The 26113-nt window shown below is 45.0% G+C and overlaps 1 protein-coding gene across 1 annotated transcript in view; it reads right to left on the reverse strand.

Annotated features, from left to right (window-relative positions):
* Window positions 1-23024, reverse strand: part of LOC124017366 (laminin subunit alpha-3-like) — a gene marked incomplete at its 5' end in the record, with an annotated part of 80957 nt that extends 57933 nt beyond the window's left edge. The window contains 10 exons of the mRNA XM_046332627.1: window positions 2748-2795; window positions 10737-10787; window positions 13800-13931; window positions 14906-14996; window positions 16164-16282; window positions 17526-17641; window positions 18555-18652; window positions 19767-19937; window positions 20054-20172; window positions 22901-23024. Of these exons, the coding sequence (XP_046188583.1) occupies window positions 2748-2795; window positions 10737-10787; window positions 13800-13931; window positions 14906-14996; window positions 16164-16282; window positions 17526-17641; window positions 18555-18652; window positions 19767-19937; window positions 20054-20172; window positions 22901-23024 (1069 nt within the window). The remainder of the gene's footprint in view (window positions 1-2747; window positions 2796-10736; window positions 10788-13799; window positions 13932-14905; window positions 14997-16163; window positions 16283-17525; window positions 17642-18554; window positions 18653-19766; window positions 19938-20053; window positions 20173-22900) is intronic.
* Between the last annotated feature and the right edge of the window lie 3089 nt (window positions 23025-26113).

Here is a 26113-nt window from a genome sequence, read left to right on the forward strand (position 1 = left end):
CAAGTGGTGACTATTTAACAGTCTGATGGCCTTGAGTTTGAAGCTGTTTTTCAGTATCTTGGTCCCAGTTTGATGTATCTGTACTGACCTCGCCTTCTGGATGGTAGCAGGTTTACAGGCCGTGGCTCAAGTCCTTGATGATCTTTTTGGCCTTCCTGTGACACCGGGTGCTGTAGATGTCCTGGAGGTCCGGCAATGTGCCTCCGGTGATGTGCACCACCCTTCGGAGAGTCCTGCAGTTGTGGATGGTGCAGTTGCCGTACCAGGCGGTGATACAGCCCAACAGGATGCTCTCAATGGTGCATCTGTAAAAGTTTGTGAGGGTCTTAGGGACCAAGCCACATTTCTTCAGCCTCCTGAGGTTGAAGAGGAGCTGTTCCGCCTTCATCACCGCAATGTCTGTGTGGGTGGACCCTTTAAGATTGTCAGTGATGTTTAGCTTGTCTGGAAGCAAGATGTCGGTGTCTGCGACGTGGCTGGTTTTATGTGATTGTATGTGATTGTATGGAGTCCCTGCCACATAGGTCTTGTGTCTGAGCCTTTGAATTGCAACTCCACTTTGTCTTTGTACTGACATGTTACCCGTTTGATTGCCTACTGGAAGGTTTGTATTCAACCATATTCCCAGTCACCTTGAAGTGGTTAAAATGCAGTAGTTTGCGCTTTCAGTTTCGCACGAATGCTGCCATCTATCCACGGTTTTTGGTTTGGATAGGTTTTAATCATCACGGTGGGAACACCATCTCCTATATACTTCCTGATAAACGCAGTCGCCGTGTCAGTTATGTATCAATGTTATTCTCAGAGGCAACCCGGAGGCAACCCATTTCCCTGTCCATGTGATCAAAACAATCTTGAAGCATGAATTCTGATTGAGAAGACCAGAGTTTTTGATGCGCGAGTAGCACAGTTGATGTGTTGGTAAAACTTTGGTAGCATTTTCTTCAGAATTGCTCTATTAAAGCCCCAGCTACAATAAATGTGGCTTTCAGCATGCGGTTTCCAGTTTGCACAAATTCCAGTGTAGTTCCTTGATAGCAGCCGTGGTATCGGCTTGATGAGGAATATACGCGGCTGTAATGATGACTGAAGAGAATTTTCCAGGGAGGTAATGCAGTCTGCATTTGATTGTGAGGTAGAGTAGGTCGGTGAACAAAAGGACTTCAGTTCCTGTACGTTACCACAATCACACCATGAGTAGTTAATCATGAAACATACAACTCTTTCATTGTCCCGGAGAGTTCTTCATTGCTGTCTGCGCGATGTACTGGCAAGAGAGACATGATTCCATGAAAGAGTATGTTACAGTCCCTGATGTCTCTACAGAAGGAGATCCTCACCCTGAGCTCGTCTACATCATTGTCCAGGGACTGAACATTAGCGAGTAATATACTCGGAAGTGGTGGATGGTTTGCATGCCTCCTAAGTTGGACTAAAAGTCCACTCCGAATACCTCTTTTCCGTCGGTGGTGTTTTGGAGCAGCCTCTGGAATAAGTGGAATCGCCTTGGGGGGTACGAACAAAGGATCCAATTCAGGAAAGTCAGTTGAAATGCTGGTGAGTTACCACTGCTTTGATATCCAAAAGTTATTTCCGGCTGTATGTAAGAATACAAAAATGTTCAGAGGTAATAATATGAGAAATTACAACAACAAACAAAATACTATAAAATTGCTTAAAGAGTCACGAACAGGGAGGGGACCGTAGCTATTAAAAAATGTATGTTAGTTTTTCCCTGAACCACCCCAGCTGACCAGTGGTATTATGGGAAGAAGACAAGGCAACTATTGGGGACGTCAGTCAAAACCCCATGAAAGAATACATGCTGATACTGGAGCCAGCAGCATACCACCCTGCATCCCACGACTGGCTTGACGCTGGAGCTAAACAAGGATGGTCCTGGTTGGTTCCTGGATGGGAGACCAGATGGTGTTGGAGGGCCAGTAGGAGGCACTCTTTCTTCTGGTCCCTAAAAAATATATTTATACCAGTGCCCCAGGGCATTTATTGGGGACATTTCCCTTTGTAGGGTGCTGTCTTTCGGATGGGACATTAAACAGATGTTTTGACTCTCTGTGGTCACTCAAGATCCCATGGCAGTTATCGTAACAGTAGGGGTGTTAACCCTGGTGTCCTGGGTAAATTCCCAATCTGACCCTCACACCATCATGGGCACTTAATCATCCCCAGCTCCCAATTGGCTCATTCATCCCCCATGTAACTATTCCCCAGTTCGTTGCTGTAAATTAGTATGTGTTCTCAGTCAATTTACTGGGTCAAATATCCCAAGATCTTGAAATAATCAGATGAGTACACGCTGCAGTTGGCAAAGTTAAACAGTTATTATGTCACACGGAGAGTCTCATTTCATTTAAATCACATACAAGCATTTTTGTCTAATCAACATAAACGTGGCATACTGTGGATTACTGTAAACCAAATACCGTATGGTTATATTCTCACTGTCTGGATCGACACAGTATACAAACATTAACTAACCTCTGTCATCTGCGGACAGTATGAGCTATAAAAACCCTTTGACACCTAAAACCATTTGGACTGACTGATCCGCTAAAAGGTCTAGTAATCAGCTATTTTATGACCTATCCCACCCCTATATAACTCAACTTGACCAACAAGAGCCTCACTCCTGTAGAGGTATCAGGAGCCCGACTGCCTTACAGGAGTCAGAGTTGAGGCGTGATAAAAACTGTTAGTGTAGTGAAGTGTAGTCTAAACACACTCACGTTGACAGCTGGGTGCTCCAAAATAACCAGCAGGGCAGGCAGTGGGCTCTGTGGAGTGAGAGGAATGGAGAAAGGAAGGGAGAGATGAAGAGAGCGAGAGAGTGTGAGGGAGGGAGAGAGAGAGAGAGAAAGAGAGTATTGCGTTATTTTCCGATATTGAATCGATTCTGACTGCAAGTATCGATAGAAAAAAAGATAGGTGTGTTACTGCACCAAAACTCGTATTTCTCCTCCTCTAGCTTGTTATCCATCTTCTTTTTTAAGCCAACATGTTTTCAGGTCCTTTACAAGACTGATCCAAACGAATTTACTCATGGTTCTCTCTTGTCCCTCTGCAGCAGACATGATGAGCAATATGTTTGGAACGTGGAATCGCAATAAAATCAAAGTGTCAAATCGCAATACATAGAGAATTGTGAGAGTCGCAATACATATTGTATCGGGAGCTAAGTATCGTGATAATATTGTATTCCAAGCCACAGTTGTTACACTACAAAGGTAAACTCATCAGATCTATCACTTTTGATCAGATAAACAAAATCATAATCAGAGTAACATACTGTACAACAAGTGAACATGGGCAGTTTATGTTAATAAACATGTTTAATTGTCACATGCAACAGATAGGTGCAGTGAAATATAGCACCCCTAGAGCAAATTAGGGTTAAGTTACTCACTCAAGGAAACATCAACAGACTTTGACCTTGTTGGCTTGAGTATTCGATACAGCGACATTTTGGTTACTGGCACAACACTAACTGCTAGGCTACCTGCTGCGCTTTATGTGGTCATCAAATCAAATGTTATTTGGCACATGCACCGTGAAATGCTTTCTTACAAGCCCTTAACCAACAATGCAGTTAAGAAAAATAAGAGTTAAAAAAAAATATTTACTAAACAAACTTTTTTTTAAATTACAAAGCTATATTTACAGGGGTTATTGATGTAATATGTACATGTAGGTAGGGGTAAAGTGACTATGCATAGATAATAAACAGCGAGTAGAAGCAGTGTAAGAAAAATGGGGTCAATGTAAATAGTCCAGGTAGCCATTTGATTAGATGTTCAGCAGTCTTATGGCTTGGGGGTAGAAGCTGTTAAGGAGCCTTTTGGGCCTAGTCAATGTGCTCTGGTACTGCGTGCCATGCTGTAGCAGAGCAAACAGTCTATGATTAGGGAGCTGGAGTCTTGGGCAATTGTTACGGCATTCCTATGACACCACCTGGTATAGAAGTCCTGAATGGCAGAAAGTTTGGCCCCAGTGATGTACTGGGTGTACGCACTACCCACTTAGTTTAGTGATGAGCTTTGGCGCACATAGAAGTAATTTAGCTCGTCTGGTATCACTGGGGCTTGCGACTGGGCCTCCCTTTGTAGTCTGTAATAGTTTGCAAGCCCTGCCACATCTGACGAGCATCAAGAGCCGGTGTAGTAGGACTCAATCTTAGTCCTGTATTGATGCTTTCCTTGTTTGATGGTTCATGGTAGGGCAAGTAGGGCAAGTAGGGAATTCTCTTTGAAAGCGACACTTCTACCCTTTAGCTCAGTGTGGATGTTGCCTGTAATCTGTGGCTTCTGGTTGAGGTACAGTGGGGCAAAAAAGTATTTAGTCAGCCACCAATTGTGCAAGTTCTCCCACTTAAAAAGATGAGGCCTGTAATTTTCATCATAGGTACACTTCAACAATGACAGACAAAATGAGGGGGAAAAATCCAGAAAATCACATTGTAGGATTTTTTATGAATTTATTTGCAAATTATGGTGGAAAATAAGTATTTGGTCACCTACAAACAAGCAAGATTTCTGGCTCTCACAAACCTGTAACTTCTTCTTTAAGAGGCTCCTCTGTCCTCCACTCGTTACCTGTATTAATGGCACCTGTTTGAACTTGTTATCAGTATAAAAGACACCTGTCCACAACCTCACAGTCACACTCCAAACTCCACTATGGCCAAGACCAAAGAGCTGTCAAAGGACACCAGAAACAAAATTGTAGACCTGCACCAGGCTGGGAAGACTGCATCTGCAATAGGTAAGCAGCTTGGTTTGAAGAAATCAACTGTGAGAGCAATTATTAGGAAATGGAAGACATACAAGACCACTGATAATCTCCCTCGATCTGGGGCTCCACGCAAGATCTCACCCCGTTGGGTCAAAATGATCACAAGAACGGTGAGCAAAAATCCCAGAACCACACGGGGGGACCTAGTGAATGACCTGCAGAGAGCTGGGACCAAAGTAACAAAGCCTACCATCAGTAACACACTACGACGCCAGGGACTCAAATCCTGCAGTGCCAGACGTGTCCCCCTGCTTAAACCAGTACATGTCCAGGCCATCTGAAGTTTGCTAGAGAGCATTTGGATGATCCAGAAGAAGATTGGGAGAATGTCATATGGTCAGATGAAACCAAAATAAAATTGTAAAAACTCAACTCGTCGTGTTTGGAGGACAAAGAATGCTGAGTTGCATCCAAAGAACACCATACCTACTGTGAAGCATGGGGGTGGAAACATTACATTTACATTTTACATTTAAGTCATTTAGCAGACGCTCTTATCCAGAGCGACTTACAAATTGGTGCATTCACCTTATGACATCCAGTGGAACAGTCACTTTACAATAGTGCATCTAAATCTTAAAGGGGGGGGTGAGAGGGATTACTTATCCTATCCTAGGTATTCCTTAAAGAGGTGGGGTTTCAGGTGTCTCCGGAAGGTGGTGATTGACTCCGCTGTCCTGGCGTCGTGAGGGAGTTTGTTCCACCATTGGGGGGCCAGAGCAGCGAACAGTTTTGACTGGGCTGAGCGGGAGCTGTACTTCCTCAGTGGTAGGGAGGCGAGCAGGCCAGAGGTGGATGAACGCAGTGCCCTTGTTTGGGTGTAGGGCCTGATCAGAGCCTGGAGGTACTGAGGTGCCGTTCCCCTCACAGCTCCGTAGGCAAGCACCATGGTCTTGTAGCGAATGTGAGCTTCAACTGGAAGCCAGTGGAGAGAACGGAGGAGCGGGGTGACGTGAGAGAACTTGGGAAGGTTGAACACCAGACGGGCTGCGGCGTTCTGGATGAGTTGAAGGGGTTTAATGGCACAGACAGGGAGCCCAGCCAACAGCGAGTTGCAGTAATCCAGACGGGAGATGACAAGTGCCTGGATTAGGACCTGTGCCGCTTCCTGTGTGAGGCAGGGTCGTACTCTGCGGATGTTGTAGAGCATGAACCTACAGGAACGGGCCACCGCCTTGATGTTGGTTGAGAACGACAGGGTGTTGTCCAGGATCACGCCAAGGTTCTTAGCGCTTTGGGAGGAGGACACAATGGAGTTGTCAACCGTGATGGCGAGATCATGGAACGGGCAGTCCTTCCCCGGGAGGAAGAGCATCTCCTTCTTGCCGAGGTTCAGCTTGAGGTGGTGATCCGTCATCCACACTGATATGTCTGCCAGACATGCAGAGATGCGATTCGCCACCTGGTCATCAGAAGGGGGAAAGGAGAAGATTAATTGTGTGTCGTCTGCATAGCAATGATAGGAGAGACCATGTGAGGTTATGACAGAGCCAAGTGACTTGGTGTATAGCGAGAATAGGAGAGGGCCTAGAACAGAGCCCTGGGGACACCAGTGGTGAGAGCGTGTGGTGAGGAGACAGATTCTCGCCACGCCACCTGGTAGGAGCGACCTGTCAGGTAGGGACGCAATCCAAGCGTGGGCCGCGCCGGAGATGCCCAACTCGGAGAGGGTGGAGAGGAGGATCTGATGGTTCACAGTATCGAAGGCAGCCGATAGATCTAGAAGGATGAGAGCAGAGGAGAGAGAGTTAGCTTTAGCAGTGCGGAGCGCCTCCGTGATACAGAGGAGAGCAGTCTCAGTTGAATGACTAGTCTTGAAACCTGACTGATTTGGATCAAGAAGGTCATTCAGAGAGAAATAGCGGGAGAGCTGGCCAAGGACGGCACGTTCAAGAGTTTTGGAGAGAAAAGAAAGAAGGGATACTGGTCTGTAATTGTTGACATCGGAGGGATCGAGTGTAGGTTTTTTCAGAAGGGGTGCAACTCTCGCTCTCTTGAAGATGGAAGGGACGTAGCCAGCGGTCAGGGATGAGTTGATGAGCGAGGTGAGGTAAGGGAGAAGGTCTCCGGAAATGGTCTGGAGAAGAGAGGAGGGGATAGGGTCAAGCGGGCAGGTTGTTGGGCGGCCGGCCGTCACAAGACGCGAGATTTCATCTGGAGAGAGAGGGGAGAAAGAGGCCAGAGCACAGGGTAGGGCAGTGTGAGCAGAACCAGCGGTGTCGTTTGACTTAGCAAACGAGGATCGGATGTCGTCGACCTTCTTTTCAAAATGGTTGACGAAGTCATCTGCAGAGAGGGAGGAGGGGGGATTCAGGAGGGAGGAGAAGGTGGCAAAGAGCTTCCTAGGGTTAGAGGCAGATGCTTGGAATTTAGAGTGGTAGAAAGTGGCTTTAGCAGCAGAGACAGAGGAGGAAAATGTAGAGAGGAGGGAGTGAAAGGATGCCAGGTCCGCAGGGATGCGAGTTTTCCTCCATTTCCGCTCGGCTGCCCGGAGCCCTGTTCTGTGAGCTCGCAATGAGTCATCGAGCCACGGAGTGGGAGGGAAGGACCGAGCCGGCCTGGAGGATAGGGGACATAGAGAGTCAAAGGATGCAGAGAGGGAGGAGAGGAGGGTTGAGGAGGCAGATTCAGGAGATAGGTTGGAGAAGTTTTGAGCAGAGGGAAGAGATGATAGGATGGAAGAGGAGAGAGTAGCGGGGGAGAGAGAGCGAAGGTTGGGACGGCGCGATACCATCCGAGTAGGGGCAGTGTGGGAGGTGTTGGATGAGAGCGAGAGGGAAAAGGATACAAGGTAGTGGTCGGAGACTTGGAGGGGAGTTGCAATGAGGTTAGTGGAAGAACAGCATCTAGTAAAGATGAGGTCGAGTGTATTGCCTGCCTTGTGAGTAGGGGGGGGAAGGTGAGAGGGTGAGGTCAAAAGAGGAGAGGAGTGGAAAGAAGGAGGCAGAGAGGAATGAGTCAAAGGTAGACGTGGGGAGGTTAAAGTCGCCCAGAACTGTGAGAGGTGAGCCGTCCTCAGGAAAGGAGCTTATCAAGGCATCAAGCTCATTGATGAACTCTCCGAGGGAACCTGGAGGGCGATAAATGATAAGGATGTTAAGCTTGAAAGGGCTGGTAACTGTGACAGCATGGAATTCAAAGGAGGCGATAGACAGATGGGTAAGGGGAGAAAGAGAGAATGACCACTTGGGAGAGATGAGGATCCCGGCGCCACCACCCCGCTGACCAGAAGCTCTCGGGGTGTGCGAGAACACGTGGGCGGACGAAGAGAGAGCAGTAGGAGTAGCAGTGTTGTCTGTGGTGATCCATGTTTCCGTCAGTGCCAAGAAGTCGAGGTACTGGAGGGAGGCATAGGCTGAGATGAACTCTGCCTTGTTGGCCGCAGATCGGCAGTTTCAGAGGCTACCGGAGACCTGGAACTCCACGTGGGTCGTGCGCGCTGGGACCACCAGATTAGGGTGGCCGCGGCCATGCGGTGTGGAGCGTTTGTATGGTCATTGCAGAGAAGAGAGAACAGGGATAGACAGACACATAGTTGACAGGCTACAGAAGAGGCTACGCTAATGCAAAGGAGATTGGAATGACAAGTGGACTACACGTCTCGAATGTTCAGAAAGTTAAGCTTACGTAGCAAGAATCTTATTGACTAAAATGATTAAAATGATACAGTACTGCTGAAGTAGGCTAGCTGGCAGTGGGTGCGTTGTTGACACTACACTAATCAAGTCGTTCCGTTGAGTGTAATATTTTTGACAGTGCAGCTATTCGGGGGCTAGCTGGCTAGCTAGCAGTGTTGTTTACGTTACTTTGCGTTAAAAGAACGACAATAGCTGGCTAGCTAACCTAGAAAATCGCTCTAGACTACACAATTATCTTTGATACAAAGACGGCTATGTAGCTAGCTATGTAGCTAGCTACGATCAAACAAATCAAACCGTTGTACTGTAATGAAATGAAATGAAATGAAAATGTGATACTACCTGTGAATGCGACCGGGTTGTGAGTCTATTCGGTAGACGTTGGCTAGCTGTTGGCTAGCTGTCGGCTAGCTGTTGGCTAGCTGTTGGCTAGCTAGCAGAGTCTCCTACGTTAAGGACGACAAATAGCTGGCTAGCTAACCTCGATAAATTAAGATAATCACTCTAAGACTACACACTCTAAACTACACAATTATCTTGGATACGAAGACAGCAAAGACAGCTATGTAGCTAGCTAACACTACACTAATCAAGTCGTTCAGTTGAGTGTAATAGTTCTACAGTGCAGCTAATCGGTGGACGTTAGCTAGCTGGCTAGTGAAGACTACGTTAGGACGGCGAAATACGATAATTACGCAATTATCTTTGATACAAAGACGGCTATGTAGCTAGCTAAGAAGAAATTGCTAAGATTAGACAAAACAAATCGTTGTGCTATAATGAAATGTAATGAAAAAGTTATACTACCTGCGGAGCGAAATGCGGATGCGACCAAACATCATGCTTTGGGGCTGTTTTTCTGCAAAGGGACCAGGACGACTGATCCGTGTAAAGGAAAGAATGAATGGGGCCATGTATCGTGAGATTTTGACTGAAAACCTCCTTCCATCAGCAAGGGTATTGAAGATGAAACGTGGCTGTGTCTTTCCGCATGACAATGATCCCAAACACACCGCCCGGGCAACGAAGGATTGGCTTCGTAAGAAGCATTTCAAGGTCCTGGAGTGGCCTAGCCAGTCTCCAGATCTCAACCCCATAGAAAATCTTTGGAGGTAGTTGAAAGTCCGTGTTGCCCAGAAACAGCCCCAAAACATCACTGCTCTAGAGGAGATCTGCTTGGAGGAATGGGCCAAAATGCCAGCAACAGTGTGTGAAAACCTTGTGAAGACTAGCAGAAAACGTTTGACCTCTGTCATTGCCAACAAAGGGTATATAACAAAGTATTGAGATAAACTTTTGTTATTGACCAAATACTTATTTTCCACCATAATTTGCAAATAAATTCATAAAAAATCCTACAATGTGATTTTCTGGATTTTTTTTTCTCATTGTCTGTCATAGTTGAAGTGTACCTATGATGAAAATTACAAGCCTCTCTCATCTTTTTAAGTGGGAGAACTTGCACAATTGGTGGCTGACTAAATACTTTTTTGCCCCACTGTATGTACGTACGGTCTCTGTGGGGATGACGTCATCGATGCACTTATTGATGAAGCCGGTGACTGATGTGGTGTACTCATCAATGCCATCGGATGAATCCCGAAACATATTCCAGTATGTGCTTGCAAAACAGTCCTGTAGCTTAGCATCTGCATCATCTGACCACTTCCATGTTGAGCGCGTCACAGGTACTTCCTGCTTTCGTTTCTGCTTGTAAACAGGAATCAGGAGGATATAATTATTGTCAGATTTGCCAAAAGAGAGAGCTTTGCACGAGTCTCTGTGTGTGGAGTAAACACGGCCTACATTTTTCCCCTCTGGTTGCACGTGACATGCTGGTAGAAATGAGGTAAAATGGATTTCAGTTCCTGCATTAAAGTCCCCGTCCACTAAGAGAGTCACCTCTGGGTGAGCATTTTCTTGTTTGCTTATGGCTTTATGCAGCTCGTGGTAGTTTGCAAGCCCTGCCACATCTGACGAGCGTCAGAGCCGGTGTAGTAGGATCCAATCTTAGTCCTGTATTGACGCTTTGCTTGTTTGATGGTTCGAGGGCACAGCAGGATTTCTTATAAGTGTCCAGGTTACAGTCCCGCTCCTTGAAAGTGGCAGCTCTACCCTTTAGCTCAGTGGGGACGTTGCCTGTAATCCATGGCTTCTGGTTGGGGTATGTGAGCACGGTCTTGGGCCTGTTCCGGTATGAGTAGTAAATCCTTTGCGTCCAACTGTTTGTTAGATTACATTACAATGTGGTTAATTATAGCATCACATACCCACTATAGCAGCACTTACCTACTATATGGCCTGCAGGAGATTTGGTGGTGGGCTGGTAGATTGGATATCCTGATTACAAAGAAAAACGTATGATCAATTTCAACACCATGAATATCTTCAGTGTCATGAGAGCATTGCTCTACTCCAGTAATGTTGCAATCTACACTACATTACCAAAAGTATGTGGACACCTGTTTGTCGAACATCTCATTCCAAACTCATGGGCATTAATATGTAGTTGGTCCCCCCTTTGCTGCTATAATGGCCTCTTCTAGGAAGGCTTTGAAATAGATGTTGGAACATTGCTGTGGGGACTTGCTTCCATTCAGCCACAAGAGTATTCGTGAGGTCGGGCACTGATGTTGGGCGATTAGGCCATGCTTGCAGTTGGCATTCCAATTCATCCCTAAATGTCTTCGATGAGGTTAAGGTCAGGGCTCTGTGCAGGCCAGTCAAGTTCTTCCACACCGATCTTGACAAACCATTTCTGTATGGATCTAGCTTTGTGCACGGAGGCATTGTAACGCTGAAAGAGGAAAGAGCCTTCCCCAAACTGTTACCACAAAGTTGGAAGCACAGAATCATCTAGAATGTCATTGCATGCTGTAGTGTTGAGATTTCCCTTCACTGGAACTAAGGGGCCTAAACCAAACCATGAAAAACAGCCTATGAGCATTATTCCTCCTCCACCAAACTTTACAATTGGCCCTATGCCTAGTGGCAGGTAGCGTTCTCCTGGTATCCATCAAACCCATATTTGTCATTTGTCTGCAAGATGGTGAAGCGTGATTAATCACTCCAGAGAATGCGTTTCCACTGAGTCCAATGGCGGAGTCTAAATGCGGCGAGCTTTACACCACTCCAGCCGACACTTGGCACTGTGCATTGTGATCTTATGCTTGTGTGTGGCTGCTCGGCCATGGAAACCCATTTCATGAAGCTCAGGACTAACAGTTATTTTGCTGACCTTGCTTCCAGAGGAAGTTTGGAACTCGGTAGTGAGTGTCGCAACTGAGGACAGACACGCTTCAGCACTCGGCAGTCCTGTTCTGTGAGCTTGAGTGGCCTACCACTTCGCAGCTGAGCCGTTGTTGATCTTAGACGTTTCCAAAAGAACAGCACTTACAGTTGACCAGGGCAGCTCTAGCAGGGCAGAAACTTGACGAATTGACCTGTTGGAAATGTGGAATCCTATGACGGTGCCACGTTGAAAGTCACTGAGCTCGTTAGTAAGGCCATTCTACTGTCAATGTTTGTCTATGGAGATCGCATGGCTGTGTGCTCGACTGTATACACCTCTCAGCAACAGGCGTGGCTGAAATAGCCGAATCCACTAATTTGAAGGGGTGTCCACATACTTTTTTATATAGTGTATATGTGGTACTAAGAACAAGGTAAGAGCTAGTAAGAAATACATTTCATTGAAAACCCCATGTCAATGCTAAACGATGCAAGATGATTTGAATCAGTGATTTTTCCCTAAAGCTGTCTTCATGAGCTTTAATTCAAAGACCAAAAAGAAAACCTCCTGGCAAATAGAGATGGCATCAATGGATAGCAGCCCGCCCCAAACAAATAACCTTCATTACTTCCAGGGAGTTTAATAAGAGGTATGAACTGGCCTGGCGCACACCCAAAAGTTGGTAGAGGTCTACATGTTTAGACTGCTCTTGGAGCGCTCTAAGAGATAAAAAAAAAACTGTTTTTAATAATCACATCCAGTAATAAATCTCTGTCTTGTATTCATTAAATGCCAACCCTAATTATTTATTCCACATTAAATCTTCTGTTTTATATGACAACGTAAAGCTAACCAACCACCTGGGTACGATTATTCACTCATTACATTTTCTGTATTAAACCTCCGGCATAAAACTTTGCCATGACAGGTTTAGTTAATGATTGGCGTCTTCCATCATTAAACCAACGGGACAATCAAGATAATATACAGACCCTTCCGTTTTTACTGTGGTTGGCATGATTCAAGTATTATATGGGGTTGAGTAGGGTGGGTGTGGAATGAGGCCAGGAAGACATCCAGTTTCACTTTTCTATGGGATTGGATTGTTCCCGAGAACACCAGCTAAACAGATTCCAGATTTAGAATCTCAGTAAACAGTGAGGAATAAGGACTGGCGCCTATGACGAAGAGGGCCCCTTGGAGATGAACATGGCATTGTTCAAATAGCAACTGTACAACATCTCTTACTCAATATGTGTCCCAATATGAAGTACTCCTATCATGGATCCTTTCAGAAAATAGACATTTTGTGAGAGTTTGGCAGGCATACTGTAATGCTGATCTATTCTTCTGAACACATTGTGCGTGACACATGATGATTGCTGTGGCAAGTCAGTGTGGAGAGACGCCCTAAAATAAGGGCTTGTCAGTCATTGCTCTTGGTCTGACACCAGAAGAAGCACAAGGAATGCTCTAAATGCAGACTGTTGACACGTGACCTTGTGCATCATCACGAACTGCCACAATATCTAAAGGTATATAGTCAGAATATGTGACAACAACTCAACCTAAAGACAGACAAGGTGTGGTGTGTGTCTGTGTTGACATGCTCTGACAGAATGAGGTGAGCGCGGTAAAGGATTGATATTTCCATTTCTCTGCGGGTACCTTGTAGCAGTATTGCAGCTCCACGGAAAACATATCCTGCATACTTCTGGGCACGTTGGAGGAGCAATCTTGGCTAGTCTCTCTAAGTGTCTGAGACTCTTTTTGACAAGCACGCAAAGGAAAACGACCCAAAACATGAAATAATTCAACATAAATTCGAACATGTTGCAATGAACAGCATATGTAGGAATGAGGTCAATTTGCATTCTTCAGATCCCAACTCGTCAATACACTCGTGGGTCTTACTATAGTCATGCTTCCTCTGAGGTAAAAATGCAGGACTGGATCCAAATGTACACCGAGCGAGGGCCTGGCACTCTTCTACCGCTTCTTACTTGTCATTCATTCATTCGTTTGTTCATTTCTCTGGGTACAGCAGATTCCCTATGCCAAATAATCGATTTCTACAAGTAATATGTAGATCATCTCAGAAATGAGGAAAGGTTACATACTGATGCACTGTGGGTAGCCGGAGTAACTGTCTGCACAGCGTTCACAGTTGTTTCCGGTGAATTCTGGCCGGCAGTGGCAACGTCCTGTCCCCATCTCACAACCAGCAGTAGTCCTGGCATCACACCTGCAGGCTGTACACGCACACACGCACGCAAACAGAAATATGCCCACACACATACGCAAACACACCAAAATACTGCTCTTGAGACATACAACAACAATCAAAGAAAATGATGATGGAACTAACCAGCTTTTACTGTCTGTGTTTTCCCAAGTCAACACCTTCCGCTGCTAAGCTTACTTCATTTAATTTGTAGCCTCTTTGGTCTCTCCAAAGCCCTGGGGGCACCCATTTTCATTTAATCCACACTCAAAGCACAAACACAACCGGCAGCTATTTACAGTGCGTTATTGTACAATCCAGGTGTGCAAAATTCTTAAGAGATTTACCCAGAAAGACCAAATGTGATTCTGACATGTATTGACTCAAGGGGTGTGAATGCTTATGTAAATGAGATATTTCTACATGACATTTTTCAGTAAATTTGCACAAATTTCCAAAAACATGTTTTCACTTTGTCATTATGGGTTAGTGTGTAGATGGTTGAATTAAAAAAAAAATTAAATCCATTTTGAATTCAGGAAGGCACTGTATGTGGAGAGGAGGACCAACGACGTACCACGCTAGCAATGTAAACAAGTGTGGCGCCGAATTTAGCAACACGACAAGTGGCTAGAGCTAGTGGTTGGTGGTGCCACTGTGTATACAAACGACACCGAAGTCTCTGGGGTCAAGTCTCTTTTCCATTTTGGTCTCACGTATTATCCCTAGGTCAGAAAGCAAGCTACAGCAGTTCTTTACTAAACATTAGTACCCCAACTATTTGATATACTGCACGTCAAAACGCTGCACATGTAGGCCTACAATTCTGCCAGTAACCGTATTGTTTGGTAACTTATAACGAAAGATGATATTTTCACATCATAAAAAATATGTTGTCATCATTAGAAGGCACTTTAGGAACAAAGGAAGACACTAAGGCCATGGGAGGAAGGAGAAACTGAGAAAGACAGTTTGAAGAAGTGAAGAAAGGGTCTAGCTCACGTATGCATCCAGTGTGAGACTCTGGAGGTGATCCATGGGGTCTGTAGAATCCATCCGCACAAAGCTCACAGTTCACTCCCGCTGTGTTGTGCTAGTGAGAGGGGAACACACAGAGAAGTCAGACAAACACCACACAACAATGGAGTGACTGGGTCAGAGGGACACTAGGTTTTGGTTGCCTAGTGGCAACTAAGGTTCCTCTCAGTCAAGAAGACAAACTGCAAAACGGGTGTTTTCTAAAAACCTATAGATAAATGTTTTTTTAATCAAACACACCTTCCTGTTGCTAATCCATCTGTTTGCGGTACTACCAGTACCTTATCCTCTTTCACACTGAGCATGCCGTTTAGAAAGATGGCTTTTTCAACATGCTTCCTACAAGGGTATTTTAGTCCAAAAGGATAAGAGTGCATCTCATAATTGGTGTTGAGGAAAAATACTTTGCCTTGGGAAATTTAGTCCAAATGAACTGGCTGACATCTTGATTGATTTGGAACATATGCCAACCCCTGCACGGAGAGAGATATATCTGCATGCCAACCCCTGCACGGAGAGGGATATATCTGCATGCCAACCCCTGCACGGAGAGGGATATATCTGCATGCCAACCCTTGCGTGGAGAGGGATATATCTGCATGCCAACCCCTGCACGGAGAGGGATATATCTGCACGCCAACCCCTGCACGGAGAGGGATATATCTGCATGCCAACCCCTGCACGGAGAGGGATATATATGCATGCCAACCCCTGCACGGAGAGGGATATATCTGCATGCCAACCCCTGCACGGAGAGGGATATATCTGCATGCCAACCCCTGCACGGAGAGGGATATATCTGCATGCCAATTGCACAAGGAGCTTAATACAGAGAATATCCACCATTAGTACAATAACTTGGACTTGAAGTGAAATTTCCATTACAGACCTCCATGTCTGCTCCTAGATCTGGGTCATGTTTATTAGGGCACACCGTAGCAAAACGTCTTGCGATGGCAAACGAAAACAAGTGTTTCTTATTGGACAAGTTCAGGTAGTACCTCCTAGTTTCACTCCATTCGCTTCTGTTTTGTGTCTACTGAACACTACCCTTATTCTAGTGTAGACATGCTCCCACATACATGCTATACATACCATACATAATGTCAAATTACAATGATTCATGTCACACATAAAATCCGAAATGTAGATGATGAACAGTCTTGGTGCTTGTCACACACACACACACACACACCGTTCGGACTTGTAACGGGCTTCATACCTGGCAGTTGATGCACACTCCTCCGCCGTCGTACCTGCCGAATGTGTCTAAACTTGCTCTCCTCTGCTCCACCTCTGGGTCGTAATAACACTCAGTGGCATGTGAATGGCACTGGCAGGCTGTGGGAGAAATCCCCGAAACAGTCAGCGAGTAAACACACATGAAGCAGAGGCGCACGCACACACACACACACACACACACACACACACACACACACACACACACACACACACACACACACACACACACACACACACACACACACACACACACACACACACACACACACACACACACACACACACACACACACACACACACACACACACACACGAAACGGAGACAGGTAAGAGCAAGTTCTGTATTTTATATCTTACAGTGTATCTACTTACTATCCCTTCCCAAAGGACAGTGGTGTGACTATAAAATCATTGGAAAAGCTCTCAGTATTCAGTCAACCCTAACAGGACAGTACATCCTCTACTTCCTCCTCAATCTGCCTCGTTAATGTTTCTGAATGGTCAGGGTGCATGTTCTAAGACGTGACTGCACTGATTAGATTACAGACTTCTCCACTTTTTCGAACTCTCTCTCTCTCTTGTTCTGCGGTTGTAGAGTTGCAGGCTCCAGTTTCACCATCTCCGACTCTGGGCTCGGGAGGGAGGGAGAATCTTGTCAACAGGCCAGGGCAATTAGGAACCAGCTGGCATTGGGACTGACTGAGTGGCTGTGTAGAGAACAGCAGTAATGTCGCTGGGCTAGCTACAGTAGACTGCATGCAGTGCAGTACATCACACACATACCACATGAGTAATTCTCTTAACAGTTTGCTTCGGCGTATTCCTAGTTCCAACACCATATCAGGGCATTAAGCACTGAAGGTAATGTGGTAGAGGAGGTGGTGGGAGAACTGTAATGAAGACATTCTGGGGCTGTACTTTCTCGCGCAGTGTCATTGAAACACATTCATGACAAAGGAGAAAGCAGAGAACAGTTATACCCTTTTCCAGGGTCGCAACTTTCATGTCCCCCCACATTCTGAAATTGCATTTCTGCTCCCCCCCCCCACCCACAGTTTTATCATTGGATTGTGATACAAAACGAGGCAACGGTGTGCATTAGAACCATGCGGACGTCTCCCGAGTGGTCAGGTAGGCTGTTTGAAGAGTTTATCCAACTAGATTTTTAAAAAATTTTAATTATGTCCCCGCCACTTCAAAAACCAAAGTTGCCCCCCCCTGCCCTTTTCACACTCTCATGCCAACCCCCGACCATGCTGTGCTTGGTTTGGAACACGTTGGCACAAAGCAAAGAGAGGAAGGTGAGGGTGGCCAAGAGAGGAGGGTGGAGTGTGGTACTCACGTTGGCACTCGTTGGGACTGTCTGTCGAAGCAGCACGCCATGGCTTCTGGTTGAACCCTGGACAGCAGCGGTCACATGACTCACCACAGGTGTTGTGTTTGCACTCGCACTGCAGCCTAAAGACAGGAGGAGTAAAGAGACGGGGATTCCTGCATCATTCTTTCATGTTTACCACTTTCAATTGAAGAAAGGGAGTAGCCTACAGTATATCATCAATAAGCAGCATCGTGTGACTGCTCACTCAAGACTCAAAAACATATCTAGATCCATTTCAGATGGGACCTTGATGCAAGGTGTAAAACAGTAAAGTCCCTTCCAAAGTGAATGAAGCCACTATGGTTAGATCAATCATTCACTGTCAAACTGTAGTATGATGTCATCGACCCTTATTGTTTTCCATTGCCCATAGAATACATCAACTCTATAAGGACATCATCTTGGCCTCTTGCCAATGGTTTACATCACAATCACAATCACTACTAATCAGGATAACTAAAATAACATGGTGGCTTTCACAATGGCAATGCCAGGAAACAAACAGATGAAGTCATTTCCTTTCTATCAAATCCAGAGCTATCTTTTCAACCTCAGACACAGATGCTATCACTGTGCTCTTAAGTTAAAACAACACTTTTTCAGTTAACCTCAACCCCCATATGCTTTACAACCCAGTAACCACAGCACATCCATTCACCACTGTAAATGACGAATAAACTAAAGTCATAATTTGTCATACTGAACTACTCAATGAATCCTCTGTTTTTTGTTTTGGGGAACTTTTACACACATAATTAAAGCCCATGTCCAATTGGCTACAGTATGAATGAATGATAACGGATTCAACTGTAAGTATAAACAACAACAGACAAGAATATGTTTCTGGAGAACAGTAAAAAAAGAAGCAGGTAAAAACAAGTATGAAAGCATTAAAGCAGGTAAAAACAAGTATGAAAGCATTAAAGCAGGTAAAAACAAGTATGAAAGCATTAAAGCGGGTAAAAACAAGTATGAAAGCAGGAAACTACTCACCGATTGAGTTTGCCTTGGTTACGCCCCCCACACACCTCCGCGTGGCCGTGACAAACGCAACGTCCCCCAACACTGATGTCTTTGATGCTGTAGTAATACTGGCAACAACGCAGAGGGAACAACACTGTCAGAACACTGTAGCAAGACCAACAACCATCTGCTCTATCCGAAACACCTCATATCAACCTCACCTAAACAAACCCAGACGTTGTCTGCCAATGCAGCCGAGGTGAGTTACATTGGGTTCTTTGGTTTGAGTCAGAGCCTAGGCCACAGACACTCACTAGCATAATTGAAGCTGGAGTTACACAGGTGTGCCTATCTTATACGGTATATCAACGGCAGGTAGCCTACAGTATATGGCGGCACGTAGTCTATCGGTTAAGAGCATTGGGCCAGTAACAAAAAGGTTGCTGGTTCGAATCCCCGAGCCGGCAAGGTGGAAGAATCTGCAGGGCAGATTGAGCAAGGCAGTTAACACTTAACAAGAACGGTTCCCTGGGCGATGACGTGTATATTGATTAAAGCAACGCCCTGCACGTCTCTTGTTCAGAGGGCTTGGGTTAAATGCGGAAGACACATTTCAGTTGAATGCATTCAGTTGTGCAACTGACTAGGTATCCCCATCCCCACTGTTTCAGCCAGCTTCTACAGGACCCTAGTCTTCTTCTGGGGCACTGCTCTGAGAGCATAAACATGTTCCTTTTGATTCATATACACCATAACTGTACACACTTGCTCTAAAAACGTGTGTGTGTGCTCATGTGCCTGTCTGTCTGTGCGCGTGTGTGTTATCCCACACTGGGCTGTGTTACTGGAAGCGTGTTCCTGCAGCACCAGGGAGCTGTCTGGACCAGTCTTCACATTCTCTCTCTGTGTGTGGAGGGAATTACCCTGGTGAAGACTGGACAGACACCTCTGGCAGGGAGCCCCGACCAGGAGGAAGGAATGTGCAGCGAGAGAGAAATCAGGTCAGTGTGTTTGTGTCAGCAGAAAGGTGCTGAGAGGGGCTACATCTTGTCACATTTGGCAATGAGGCAGAAGGTAGGCTAAACAGAACAGGTTGGTGTGAGACCATGTCATTGTGGGTTTGTGCTCTGTTGATGACGCATTCCTGGTTGCCCCTGAGGGGGGGTGGTAAAGTTGAAGTAAATTGAACTGACCTGAACTGTAATGAAATTAACTGAATTGGGTGCCTTTTGTGTGACTCACCCTGCGTGTGACAGTGGGGTCCCTCTGGGCCTTGGTAATTAGGTGCCCCAACAGAGTGCTGGTCCTGAGGAAGTGCAGGCGGATGTTGGTGGCCTTGGTGAAATCTCTCAGCACTGGAGAATAGGTGAAGTTCTTCGAGCCCGGGCGACCGTTGACCAGAGACACCACAATCTGGACAACAACAACATTACTCGGACACAAATGTCACCATCACTCTGTAGAAGTAGTAGTCTTTTGGCACATCAACATTGTGACAACCTTATGTTCCCATTCAGTGAGGTTCTCACCTCCCCGTTCTCCAATGGAACGATCTTAGAGTACTCTGTGGTGCAGATCTGGTCATCATCTCGGACTACGCGTCCATTTGGTTCTTTGCCAAACCTCTCAATGCACTCCCTTTTAGAATCTGAAAAGAACAAACAGAATGACATGTCAAACACTTTATAAGGGGCCAACCGTAAAGCTATGTTTCTAAGAGACTTCATTCAAATCCTTCGGATGATTTCCATTACTGTAGCCCCCTGGCCCTTTGTAGTGCTCTGTTGTAGCAGTACATAACAATGCTTCATAAATGTCTTGGTGTCCACTTTTACCCTGTTCACATGTCTCACTAAATAACAATTTGAACCTGTGCCCTATCGATGCATGTGGCTACAGAGGCGTTTCCCAACCTTGCTGTCATGGTAAGTACAGTAACCTCTTTTCAAAATCGGATTTGGCAAAACAATTGTTTAAGCCTCCTTTACAAGCTTCTGATTGCTGATTTCCACATGTGGATACTAGGTGATCTGACCTATTCCCACCCTGTCCACTGATAAGACAATCTGATCTCCTTTATCGACAAGACAGCAACAACTTGGTGTGGAAACTGCATGACGACCTCAAGCATAATATACACACCACTGTTCAAAAGTTTGGAGTCACTTAGAAATGTCCTTGTTTTCCATGAAAACATACATGAGATGAGTTGCAAAATGAATAGGACATATAGTCAAGACGTGAACAAGGTTATAAATAATGAAATAATAATTGTGTCCTCTAAACTTCGCTTTCGTCAAAAAAATCCTGCCTTTGCAGAAATTACAGCCTTGCAGACCTTTGGCATTCTAGTTGTCAATTTGTTGAGGTAATCTGAAGAGATTTCACTCCATGCTTCCTGAAGCACCTCCCACGAGTTGGATTGGCTCAATAGAGTTGGGATCTGGTGACTGTGCTGGCCACTCCATTATAGACAGAATACCAGCTGACTTCTTCCCTAAAGAGTTCTTGCATAGTTTGGAGCTGTACTTTGGGTCATTGTCCTGTTGTGGTAGGAAATTGGCTCCAATTAAGTGCCGTCCACAGGGTGTGGCACGGTGTTGCAAAATGGAGTGATAGTCTTCCTTCATCAAGATTCCTTTAACCTTGTTCAAATCTCCCACTTTACCCCCACCAAAGCACCCCCAGACCATCACATTGCCTCCACCATGCTTGACAGATGGCATCAAGCACTCCTCCAGCATCTTTTCATTTTTTCTGCGTCTAACTAATGTTCTTCTTTGTGATCCGAACCCCTCAAACTTAGAATCGTCTGTCCATAACGTTTTTCCAATCTTCCTCTCTCCAGTGTCTGTGTTCTTTTGCCCATCTTAATCTTTTCTTTTTACTGGCCAGTCTGGGATATGGATTTTTCTTTGCAACTCTGTCTAGAAGCCCAGCATCCTGGAGTCGCCTCTTCACTGTTGACGTTGTGACTGGTGTTTTGCAGGTACTATTAAATGAAGCTGCCAGTTGAGGACTTGTGAGGCATCTGTTTCTCAAACTAGACACTCTAATGTACTTGTCCTCTTGCTCAGTTGTGCACCAGGGCCTCCCACTCCTCTTTCTATTCTGGTTAGGGCCAGTTTGCGCTGTTCTGTGAAGGGAGTAGCACACAGCGCTGTACGAGATCATCAGTTTCTTGCCAATTTCTCACATGGAATAGCCCTCATTTCTCAGAACAAGAATAGACTGACGAGTTTCAGAAGAAAGTACTTTGTTCCTGGCCATTTTGAGCCTGTAATCGAATCCACAAATGCTGATGCTCCAGATACTCAACTAGTCTTAAGGCCAGTTTTATTGCCTCTTAAATCAGGACAACAGTTTTCAGCTGCGCTAACATAGTTGCAAAAGGGTGTTCTAATGATGAATTAGCCTTTTAAAATGGTAAACTTGGATTAGCTAACACAACGTGCCATTGGAACACAGGAATGATGGTTGGTGATAATGGGCCTCTGTACGCCTATGTAGATATTCCATTTTAAAAATCTGCCGTTTCCAGCTATAATAGTCATTTACTGCATTAACAATGTCTACACTGTATTTCTGATGAATGTTATGTTATTTTAATGGACAACAAAGTGTGCTTTTCTAAGTGACCCCAAACTTTTGAACGGTAGTGTATAATAAATGCAATCCGGTTTATCCCTCTTTGACATTGAGCAGTATTACAAACCACTGACTGAGTTATACCCGGAAAAGTAAAAAATATTGGTGCCATTTGTTTGAAAATTAATATACTGAATACCAAGACTCAAAGACCATTAAATATTGAGAGCCAGGAATGTATACATTTTCCAGAGACACATTAAGAGAGAGAGTTCAAGAGAGAGAGAGACCGAGAGATTTAGGAGAAGACAAAAGAAAAGCCTCAACTGAAATTCAAAAGGAGATCTAAGGCACAGCTGTTTCTGCTGGAAAGGTGCCTCACAGGGACTGAGAATGTCTTCACTTTAAGAGCGGGCTGGTCTATGGGGAGGTACAGTATATTGGAGAGGGCAGGCCTACTGACTGGATCATAAGTTACTTATAAACCAAGCTCTTTACACTTATGGTAAGTATTAGGATTACAGTACATCATTGGACTTCACAAATCCTTTTCACTTCGAAGGAATTTTATCACAATCTATAATGTTTGTCAATTCCCTCTAGGCTGCATTAAGCAGCAACACAATCTCAACATGTACCGGACGACAGGTTATCTCATTGGTTCAATAACTCTTATATCAACACAGTTTTCAAGTCCTGCAAAAGCTGACTACCAGACCCAACCAAGAGCCTTGATAAGCACCAGCACAACAGACGTGTGAATAGGAAAATAAAACATTCATACTTACGAGCAAAGTACTGCCATGGAGCATACGTTTTCCCATGGTCCAGGGAGCGCTCCAGGACCCATAGGTCAGGTCGAGGGGCATTGGCAAACTTGATGAGGATGTAGGCCACATGGAAGAGCTGAAAACAATATTAGCACAAAGAGCAGATCAGTGTGAAACAGAGGGCTACAAACAACCATATTGTTAATGGATTCTGGCATTAGATGTGGTTGGTTCAAAACGCTGTGGTTTCCTGGGCCTTGGTCCACTAACCACAGCTCAGACCTGGCAGAAGGCTGAGCCTCAGCCCCAGACAATACTCCATTTCCTTTTACGTGAAGGCCGGAGCACAATCACGTCAACAACAATAATGTTCTCTACTGTACCTCCGGCAAAAATACAAAGATGCAAAATGCAACAATGGATATTGGCCGGAATTGGAACGTGCTGTCGTACACATCAATCCAGAGCATCCCAAACATGCTCAATGGGTGACATCTGGTGAGTATGCAGGCTGGGAAATGTTCAGCTTCCAGGAATTGTGTACAGATCCTTGCGACATGGGACTGTGCATTATCATAATGAAACATGAGGTGACAGCTGTGGATGAATGACACGACAACAGGCCTCAGGAACTCATCACGGTATCTTTGCGTATTCAAATTTCCACTGACAAAATGCAATTGTGTTCATTGTCCGTAGCTTATGCCTGCCCATACCATAACCCCACTGCCACCATGGGGCACTCTGTTTACAACATTAACATCAGAAAACTGCTCACCCACACAACGCCATACACACTGTCTGCCATCTGCCCAGTACAGTTCAAACCGGGATTCATCCGTGAAGAGCACATTTCTCTAGCCAGTGGGGATGAAAGGTGAGCATTTGCTCACTGAAGTCGGTTACGACGCCAAACTGCAGATGAGGATGACGAGCATGCAGATTGGCTTCCCTGAGACGGTTTATGACTGGTTATTTTGTGCAGAAATTCTTTGTGGAAACACAGTTTCTTCAGCTGTCCGGGGTGGCTGGTCTCAGACAATCCCGTAGGTAAAGAATCCGGATGTGGAGGTCCTGGGCTCGCGTGGTTACACGTGGTCTATGATTGTGAGGCCGTTGGAAATACTGCTAAATTCTCTAAAATTATGTTGGAGGTGGCTTATGGTTGAGAAATTAACATTAAATCCTCTGGCAACAGCTCTGGTGGACATTCCTGTAGTCAGCATGCCAATTGCACGCTCCCCTCAAAACTTGAGAAATCTGTGACATTGTGTTGTGTGACAAAACTGCACATTTTAGAGTGGCCTTTTATAGTCCCCAGCACAAGGAGCACCTGTGTAATGATCATGCTGTTTAATGAGCTTCTTGATATGCCACACCTGTCAGGTGGGTGGATTATCTTGGCAAAGGAGACATGCTCACTGAAACAGACATGTAAACAAATATGTGCACAAAACTTGAGAGAGAAATAAGCTTTTCGTGCATAAGGAACATTTCGGGGATCTTTTATTTAAGCTCATTAAACACTTTAAATGTTGCGTTCATATTTTTGTTCAGTGTAAATAAAAACTAGATAATCAGGTCTGAAAACAAATAGAAATAAATAAGAAAACGCAAAACTATTTGAACTTTGCCGCCCACCAATCAGAGGCCTTTCAGTAGCATGGTATGACAGACAGCAGTAAGGCCCAGGCAGGATCATCTTGGCAAAGGCAAAATGGTCACTAACAGGGATGTAAACAAATTTGTGCACAACATTTGAGAGAAATAAGCTTTTTGTGCATATGGAATATTTCTGGGATATTTTAATTTAGCTCATGAAAAATGGGACCAACACTTTACATGTTGCGTTGATATTTTTGTTCAGTGTAGTATGTATGGTACAGTAAAATACAACAGTCGGATATTACAAAGGCTCAACAAGACCTGTGTGGAGTGGATGAAACTGCTGCAGGTGCTTCTGAGACACCCACCCTCCCAGCCATCCGAAACGATATCTCTACCATCAGACAACACAGGCTACACAAGAGCACCTGATGAAGATGACTTATCCTTCCCCCAGTGTACACTACTCTATCTCTAAGGCCCTCACGGCTATGTTTCCACACTCAATATTCCTATCTCATCATCATCAGGGCTCAAGAGCGGGTTGCTTCAGTTCGTTTGAATAGAATTAAAAGCTGCTTTTTTCAACAGTCAATGCGGTCTTTGTGGTGGTTGACATTGCCTTTGCCCAGTTTGGAATTAGAACTTACGACATCAGACCACACAGAACGTGACAATTGCAGTATAAACAACACACCTGACCACCCCCACCCCCACTTCTGTGATTTGTTAAATGTAATATCAAAATGTAGATTTCTGCCGCAATAGGCATACCCCGATGTAATTATTTATCATGAGAGGGCCATAAACATTTCCTAGTAATGCTTACACTGCCAGAAAGATTCAAATATAACTTTTCTACACAAAGGTGTAGTCACATTTGAGGACACAAGCTGAAGTACACAGTACAAATTATATTCCACTGAGTCGTGGCTGAACGACAACACGGATATTATAGAGTTGTCGGGATTTTCCATGCACCGGCAGAACAGAGTCTGGTAAGACTAGGGGTGGGGGTGTGTGTCTATTTGTCAATAACAACTGGTGCGTGATGTCTAATATTAAAGAAGTCTCAAGGTATTGCTCGCCTGAGGTAGATTTATAATATATAATAATAATAATAATAAAGATAAGCTGTAGACCACACTATCTACCAAGAGAGTTCTCATCTGCATACCACAGACCGATGCTAGCACTAAGACTCCCCTCAACCAACTCAAAAAGGCCATAAGCAAACAAGAAAATGCTCATCCAGAAATGGCGCGCCTAGTGGCCGGGCACTTTAATGCAGGCAAACTTACCTAATTTCTACAAGCACGTAACATGTGCAACCAGAGTGAAAAAAAAACTCTAGACCACCTTAACTCCACACAGAGATGCATACAAAGCTCTCCCCCACCCTCCATTTGCTAAATCTAACAATAATTATATCCTCATGATTCCTGCTTACAAGCAAAAACTAAAGCAGGAAGTATCAGTGATTCGCTCAATATGGAAGTGGTCAGATGACGCAGATGCTACACTACAGGACTGTTTTTCTAGCACAGACTGGAATATGTACCGGGATTCATCCGATGGCATTGAGGAGTATAGCACCTCAGTCACCGGCTTCATCAATAAGTGCAT

The sequence above is a fragment of the Oncorhynchus gorbuscha genome, unplaced genomic scaffold (genome assembly GCF_021184085.1).
Source record: "Oncorhynchus gorbuscha isolate QuinsamMale2020 ecotype Even-year unplaced genomic scaffold, OgorEven_v1.0 Un_scaffold_20:::fragment_4:::debris, whole genome shotgun sequence".
In the NCBI taxonomy this organism is placed as follows: Eukaryota; Metazoa; Chordata; class Actinopteri; order Salmoniformes; family Salmonidae; genus Oncorhynchus; species Oncorhynchus gorbuscha.